General features: G+C 57.0%; 1 protein-coding gene across 1 annotated transcript; it reads left to right on the top strand.

Moving 5' to 3' along the window:
• Window positions 1-1,070: 1,070 nt before the first annotated feature.
• On the top strand, window positions 1,071-3,247 carry LOC125097031 (uncharacterized). The gene is made up of 3 exons (XM_047724377.1): window positions 1,071-1,252; window positions 1,479-1,613; window positions 2,492-3,247. Exons 2-3 carry the CDS (start codon window positions 1,495-1,497, stop codon window positions 3,177-3,179), a joined length of 807 nt encoding a protein of 268 aa, XP_047580333.1. The 5' UTR covers window positions 1,071-1,252; window positions 1,479-1,494; the 3' UTR covers window positions 3,180-3,247.
• Window positions 3,248-8,311: the final 5,064 nt, after the last annotated feature.

Here is an 8,311-nt window from a genome sequence, read left to right as displayed (position 1 = left end):
CAGGAGAAGGCTATGGGTGGTGTCTTAGACTTTCTGACATTTGGAAGTGGTCAGCTCCCTTAGGGCCTGTGGCAGTGAGGAGGACAAGTCCTGTTATGGCGATGGGAGCCCCTGGGGGGCCAGAGCAAGGTCAAGGCCCCCTCTGGCTGCCTCAGGGCGGGGTGAGCTGTGTGGAGGGTAGCACAGTGGGCTGGACAGGCTGGACAGGGCCACGTATTCTGGAATGAGGAGGCTGTGGTGGGTCAGGAATGAGGGCATGGAAGGAGTAGGGGTGACAGAAAGTGCCTGTCTGAGCAGCCAGGTGGTGAGCTGGAGGGTGGAGAGGGGCAGCTGGAGGGGGTGGTCTGGTGGCACAGGGGAAGAGTGTGCTGTGGTTTGGATCTTTCTAGTCTGAGATGCTTATAGATGTTGGGGAGAGAAGTGGTTGTATAGTGAACATGAAGGGCTGTGGGCGTGGGGGAGAGTGTGTAGCCAAGGATGTCCCTGAGCTGCTAATGTCCCCTCGCCCCCAGAGGGAGAGAGGTGAGAAGGAAGAGAACCCCAGAGAGAGGGAAGGGACTTTGCAGACAAAAGGGTGGTGTGGCCAGGGAAGTGGGGATCAGCATGGGTGGGGGGTGTCCCAGGAATGGACTCAGGAGCTACAGGGTCCCAGAGCTGGCGTGGAAGAGAGACATGTATGAACACAGCCAGGAGGCAGGACAGGGAAAGGACCAAGCCGGAAGCCAGCTTCATGGAGGCCTTGAGGACCAGGTTTGGGGGCTCTTCAGAAGAACGGGAAGGTCACCTCTTCCTGTCACCTTGCCTCCTCTTCAGTAAGTCCCCAGGGCAGCACCCCGCCCCCCCGCCCCGGTCTCTTCCAGTTCTCGATGACCCGTTCTTATTTACTGGTTCTTGTGGTTTGGGCTGTCTGGGGAGCAGAGACCCCTCCTTCCCCAGGGCCGAACGCCGAGCAGCCCCTGAATGAATGAGCTGCCCGAAGCACAGGTGGTGGGGGTGGTGGGGGTCTTGCTCCCGGAGGGCCCTCTGCACCTAATCCCCGTGGGCCCCACCGTTCATCCACCAGGGGGAGCTGACCTGACCCCTCCTGCCTGCCCCAGCCTGTCCTCTCTCAGACCAGCTGCTCTCCTGCCCCTGTGTGAGGCCGCCCCATCAGGACAATGGGACTGCCTTGGGAGCCCTGATGTGGACCCCTAACTAGGGTCCAAGGGCTGCCCCAACAGCCAGAACCCCCAGACTGTCTCCTGAAGGGAAGGTGGGTGCTCAGGGAGCTATAGGGGTATCTGTGGGAACTACAGGGGGGCACCGGGCCCCCACACTCTTCTGCCCCCACTTGCTCTTGGCCACTAGGTCCTGCTCTGCGTCAGGCAGGCATTTTACACTCCGGCCAGGCAGGTGAGGGCTGTGGGACTGCGACGGCCTTTCTGCAGGGCCCCTGCAGCGCCCTGGTCTCCCACCCTCCCCAGGTCTCAGTCCTGCAGGTGCTGGTCAGCCTGGATGCTACCCGAAGGTGCAGCCTGCCACACCTCTGGAGAGGACCCCTGGGGCCAAGGGCTGTTTGTAAAGAATACTGTCCCTGAGGCCCAGCCCACCTGCCACCTGGGAGGTGATGCAAGGTATGCCTGGGAAGGGCAATCGGAGGCGGGCGGGGGGGGCGGGGGGGGGCATCTGCCAGGACAAGGGTTGTCTGCGAGGGCAGTGGTCTCAGAGGCTGGAGGACGTGGTGCCTGAGGAGGTGGAGGAGGAAAGGGTGGGCTGGGACCCCAAACAGTAGGGGTGCTGGGAGGAGCCAGGAGCACCCATAGGCCCTGGGGCTTCCTCTCCTGAGGAGGGCTGGGCCTGCAGGCACAGGGTGTTTTGGAAACCAGCAGGTGTGGCTAGGCACGTGGGTCGGCTGCCTGGTGCCCGGGACCCTGGAGCTCTCGCTGTGACGCCTGTCTGGGACCAGCTGGGCTGCGCTATACTCCCAAAGCTCATGCGGGGAACTGCTCTGGGGCACTCTGGGTGGGGGAGGGGATGGCTCAGCCCACTGGATCAAACTTCTAAGGGCCTGTTTTCCCGCCCCATTGCCCCTTAGCAGCCCCCCGTGGCCATGGGGCCCAGACCTTGGGTGGGCACTCTGGGGCCCAGAGGGCTGAGACAGACTATGAGGAGGAAGTCACTGAAGAGCGGGCAGGGTGAGGAGCTTTGGGTCAGCCCTGACTGGAGCAGGGCTAAGGCCCTGATCCTGGGTGCCCCACCCCTGCTGCCTGGCCCTGGCCCTGCGCCACAGGCTCTGGGGGCTGCTTTAGGCTGGGCTGAGCGGAGAGGTAGGGTGGGCCATCCCTCTCTGCAAGGGGGTTCACCCTGAGCCTCAGTTTGCCCTCTGTGTGGGCTGGACCTGCAGGCCTCTCCCCCAGTCTTGCTGCTGGGCCAGCTGGAACCCCACTGCAAAGGTCTGAGGCGCGCCTCTCTCTTTTTTTCCTTTTAAGGATTTTACTTATTTCTTTGAGAGCGATCACAAGCAAGGAAGAGGGGCAGAGGCAGAATCAGACTCCGCGCCGAGCAGGGAGCCCCACGCGGGACTGGACCCCCGGACCCGGGATCTTGACCGGAGCTTCACCGACGGAGCCCCCGGAAGCCCCAGGCCCCAGGCTCTTGTTGAGGCTCCGGACAGAATGTCTTCGGTGTGGTCAAGTGCAAGCGAGACCGAAGGAGAGAAGGGCCTCAGAGCCCTTCGGAGGAGCCGGGCACAGGCCCAGCTGCGAGCCCCTGGGGGCCGGCACGGTCACCCAGTCACCTGGCAGTGTCCCCGGACGCCAAGTCCAGGAGCCGAGGTCCCCCTGGTGCCCAGGGCCATCCGGGGGCCGGGGGCCTTCTCTGCGGGCCTCGACCTTCAGGTCAGAGGCCAGCCCAAGGCCCGCAGCGGCTCCACTCTTGCGCAGTTGGCGCCCTGCCCCACTCCCCGCCGCCGCCGGAGCGAAAGGGAGATGCGGGTCTCTGCTTCTCTGACAAAAGTGGGACCGAAAAGGAGGTTTCCAGGGCAGGGTTACGAGACAAGAATCGGAGGGCGCACGGGCCAGGGGCACAGGCGGCGACCCCTGCCCAGTCCCAAGCCCTGGACCGCCGACCCCAGACCCCAAACGCAGCGGGCGGACGACGGGGACCCGGCTGGCTCCACGCGGCCCACCAGCGCCGCCTAGTGCCGGCGTGCGGAGAGGCCGCCGGGCGCGCCGCTTCCGGGCAGGAGCGGAGGGCCGGCCCGCGCGGGGGCGGGCCCGTGCTGAGTGACGGGACCGGGGGCGGGGCCTGTGCTGCGGGGCTGGGCCTTGTTGAGTGACGTGAGATCGGGAGCGGGGCCTTGCTGAGCGACGGATCGGGGCGGGGCCCGTGCTGAGTGACGGGACCGGGGGCGGGGCCGAGGCCGAGAGGAGGGCCCCAAGCGGGCCGGTACCCAGGCCCAGGCCTCGAGCTAGGCGGGGGCCGGGGGGCGGGGGGGAGCAGTCCCCTCCCGGACACGGCCCGCGCCGTTCGCCGGGGGTCTGGCACTCCCCAGGAAGAGCCCGGGGGCCGCGGCTTGTTCCGAGACAGCCTATGCTCCGCTCGAGGCGCCCCGGTGCGGGTTCGGGGCGGGTTACCCGCAGCCCCTCCCTCGCCCCCTCCCCAGGAGAAACGAGCCCCTGGAACCACTTCCGCTGTGTCCTCGCGTCTGGATTTCGAAATTAATCGGAATCTCGGTGGTCGGCGAAGGCAGTCAGATTGTCAGATTGGTGTTGCTCTTCTGTGTGAATCGATAACTGATCGATATTGAGGTCGGGCGTGCTGGGGGAGAACGACGTTCTGGGGCTGCGCGCGCACACCCATCGCTGGAGCAGAGCGCGGGTGAGGAGAGGCTTGCAGCCCGGGCCACGCCCCCCGGGGCGGAGCTGCGCCCTCCAGGCCTGCACCCCTGCATCCCTTCACCCCTGCAGCCCGCCTTCCTACAGCCCTGCCTTGAAGGTTGGGTCCTGTTAACAAAGAGCAGGTGGGATCTGTTACTTTTTTTTTTTCTCAGTCGGACAGTTTGCTACTTTATGTGGTGATTGTTTTCAATGCATTCTTTTGGTTATTGATATATTTGGATTTCTTTCTAAAAATAAACTTAACTTTTCTTTTTTAAAGATTTTATTTATTTATTTGTCAGAGAGAGAGAGGGAGAGAGAGCAAGCACAGGCAGACAGAATGGCAGGCAGAGGCAGAGGGAGAAGCAGGCTCCCTGATGAGCAAGGAGCCCTATGTGGGACTCGATCCCAGGACGCTGGGATCATGACCTGAGCCGAAGGCAGCTGCTTAACCAACTGAGCCACCCAGGCGTCCCAACTTTTTTTTTTTTTTAAAGATTTTATTTATTTATTTGACAGAGAGAGATCACAAGCAGGTAGAGAGGCAGGCAGAGAGAGAGGAGGAAGCAGGCTCCCTGCCGAGCCCAGGACCCCTGAGATCATGACCTGAGCCGAAGGCAGCGGCTTAACCCACTGAGCCACCCAGGCGCCCCTAAACTTAACTTTTTTTAAAAGGGGCGCCTGGGTTGGCTCAGTCGATTAAGTGTCCCATTCTTTTTTTTTTTTTTTTTTTTTTGAAAGATTTTATTTATTTCACAAACAGCACAAGCAGGGGGAGCAGCGGAGGGAGAGGGCGAAGCAGGCTCTATGCAGAGTGGGGAGCCCGATGTGGGGCTCAATCCCAGAACCCTGGGTTCATGACGGGAGCGGAAGGCAGACTTAACCATCTGAGCCACCCAGGCGTCCCTAAGTGTCCCATTCTTGATTTCGGCTGAGGTCTTGATCTCGGGGTCTTGGGATCAGGCCCACATGGGGCTCCCGGCTCAGCACAGAGTCAGCTTGTCCCTCTCCCTCTGCTTCTCTCCTCGTGCGGTCGCTCTCTCTCTCTCTCTCAAATATAAATACAATATTTTAAAAAAAATTTAAAAATAAAATTAAAAAAAGAAAAATTTTTTATTTAAATTCAATTTAATTAACATTCATTAACATATTGAATTATTCAATTTAATTCAATTTAATTAACATATAGAGTACTTTAGTTTCAGAAGTAGAATTCAGTGATTCATCAGCTGCATACAGCACCCCATGCTCATTCCATCATGTGCCTCCTTAATGCCCCTCCCCCAGTTACCCTGTGCCCCTCCAGCCACCGTTTCTTCCCTAGAGTTAAGAGTCAAAATAAACTCTATTTTGTTATTCTTTTTTTTTTTTTAAGATTTTATTTATTTGACAGAGATCACAAGTAGGCAGAGAGGCAGGCAGAGAGAGAGAGAAGATGAAGCAGGCTCCCTGCGGAGCAGACAGCCCGATGTGGGGCTTGATCCCAGGACCCTGGGATCATGACCTGGGCCGAAGGCAGAGGCTTTAACCCACTGAGCCACCGAGGCACCCCATATTTTGTTATTCTTTAAAAGATTTTATTTGTTTATTTGAGACAGAGATCACAAGTAGGCAGGCAGAGAGAGAGGAGGAAGCAGGCTCCCCCCTGAGCAGAGAGCCCAATGCGAGGCTCGATCCCAGGACCCTGAGATCATGACCTGAGCGGAAGGCAGGGGCCTTAACCCACTGAGCCACTCAGCTGTCCCTGAAGGCAGACATTTAACTGACTGAGACTCCCAGGCGCCCCTAGGAGTGCATATATCCTTTTAAATTAGTGTTTTCTTTCCTTTGGATAAATACACAGTAGTGGAAATACTGGATCATAGGGTCCTTCTATTTTTTTTTTTTAAAGATTTTATTAATTTATTTGACAGAGATCACAAGTAGGCAGAGAGAGAGGAGGAAGCGGGCTCTCTGCTCAGCAGATGTGGGGCTCCATCCCAGGACCCCAGGACCATGACCTGAGCTGAAGGCAGAGGCTTTAACCCACTGAGCCACCCAGGCGCCCCTGGGTCCTTCTATTTTCAATCTCTTGAGCATCCTCCACACCGTTTTCCACAGTGGCTGCACAAGTTTGCGTTCCCACCAACAGTGCAGACCGGGTTCCCCTTTTCCCATGTCCTCACCAGCACTTGTTATTTCTAGTGGTTTTGATTCCAGCCATTCTGACAGGTGAGCTACTAATCTCATTGTGGTTTTGATCTGCATTTTCCTGATGATTAATGATACTGAGCATTTTTTCCTGTATCTGTTGACCATTTGTATGTTTTTTCTCTTTTCTTTTCTTTCTTTCTTTTTAAAGATTTATTTGTTTATTTGGGGCGGGGGGAGAGGAGCAGGGGAAAGGAAGAGGGAATCCTAAGCAGACTCCCTGCTAAGCACGGAGCCCCGATCATGACCCCAGCGAAACCAGGAGGCGGACACTTAGCCGACTGTGCTCCCAGGCGCGCCTGTGCGTTTTCTTCGTATTTGTTCTTGTGAGGTGGGCTTACCTCACTGCTGCCCTCCAGTGTCCCCCTTAAGTAGCAGGTGTCAGGATTTCCTCCTTTCTGAGGCTGACTAGTAACAATTCCCTTGTATGTTGTATCAGGGCTCTCCAGGGAAACGGAACATACGTACATACATGTGCGCGAAGTGTGTAGAGACGAGGAGATTGACTATAGGAATTGACCCATGGCGCTGTGGACGCCAAGATGTCCCACAGGCTGCGCTGCGCAGGCTGGAGAACCGGACGACTGGTGGGGTGGTTCAGTCGGAGTCTGAAGCCCAGAGGGGCAGGAGCACAGATTTTTTTTTCTTTAAGATTTTATTTATTTGACAGACAGAGATCACAGTAGGCAGAGAGGCAGGCAGAGAGAGAGGGGGATGCAGGTTTCCCCACTGAGCAGAGAGTCTGTTGCAGGGCTCGATCCCAGGACCCTGGGATCATGACCTGAGCTGAAGGCAGAGGCTTTAGGCGCCCCAGGAGCACAGATTTCTGATGGCCGGAGAAGATAGACATTCCACTCAGGCGAAGAGTAAACTCATAAACTCATTCTTCCTCTGCCCTTTTCCGTTGTACCTGGGCCATCAGCAGATTAGACAATGCCTGCCTCAGTGAGGATGCTCTTCCTTACTCAGTTTCTGGAATCAGAGGCTCATCTCTTGCAAGGACGCTCTCACAGACACGTGCAGAAGTAATGTTTAGGGAGCCTCAGTCCGGTCAAGCTGGCGCCTGCCATATACACGGCATATTCGTACACAACGTTTTGTCTCCCCACCTGCCCGCTGCTGTGCCTTTGCGTTGTTTCTACCTTTTACGTGTTGTGGTGACGCCCCACGAGCGCGGCTGCGCGGTGTCTGGTCGGGACTCCGCTCTTCGGTTCTTTTAGGTACAGACTTGGAATTGCAACTGCTGGGTCATGTGGCCGTTCCGTGCCTACTTTCTGGAGGATTTCTCCGGCTGTTTCCACGGCAGGCATAGCGGCCACACTCCCACCAGCTGTGCGCGGGGCCCGATTTCTCCACATCTGCCCTGACACTTGTTTTCTGTTTATTTGATTGTGGCCATAACGGGTGTGAAATGATAGATGATTGCGCTTTTGACTTGCATTTTCCCAACGATCTGTGATGTTGAGCATCTTTTCATGTGTTTCTTTGCCACGTGTGTATCTTTTTTGGTAAAATATTCAAGTCCTTCGCTCACTTCTGAATTGGGTTATTTTGTTGTGAGCTGTAGGAATTCTTTACATATTCTGGATATGAATTGCTTATCGGGATGCCTGGGTGGCTCTGGCTCCCGTTGTCCCAGCGTTGGCCCCTGAGAGCGCTGTCAGGCCGCTGGGTTTACTTTGATGACATTACTTGCTGCTTTTCTTAGGCTTCTGTCTTCTTTCTGGTGTTCTGTTGGGTTCATTACATTTTCTTTATTCTTTCATTCCTCCACAGATATGGAAGTTATACAACCCATTTCTGGTACTTTAGTGGTTGACTTAAAGTCTTGCACAGACTTCGATCTCCATCCATAGCTCTGGCCGTCCCTGAGCTCTGCGGGGACCTCACACCTGCGCGCCATCCCATCTGCTACGGTCGCTAGTCTAGAGCTGGGGTTTGCTTTACCCCTTGTCCAGGCTGGGCTCGAGCAGACCCTGAAACAAAGACTCACGACTAGGACATGGAATTTTTCTTGGGATTGTAGGAGGTAAGATGTTGAGGGTGGGAAGGGGGTATTCCTGGGGCTGAGCAGGTGACACTGCGGACAAAGGAGCGGGGCTCAGCACACTGGGACCCTGACCGTGTCGCGGGTGCAGCGCCGTTGCTGGTGGGCGAGGAGGCCGCTGTGGGCACCACACAGAGTGCGGGTCTCAGAGTGTGGCCTGCCCTGCACTGGTTTAGGACGTCTCAGGCGGAAGCTGCCGGAAGAGGGGCAGCCATGC

This window comes from Lutra lutra, chromosome 4 (assembly GCF_902655055.1).
Source record: "Lutra lutra chromosome 4, mLutLut1.2, whole genome shotgun sequence".
NCBI classification, from domain to species: domain Eukaryota; kingdom Metazoa; phylum Chordata; class Mammalia; order Carnivora; family Mustelidae; genus Lutra; species Lutra lutra.
Note: the sequence above shows the minus strand (reverse complement) of the source record. Positions and strands in the feature narration are given on the sequence as shown.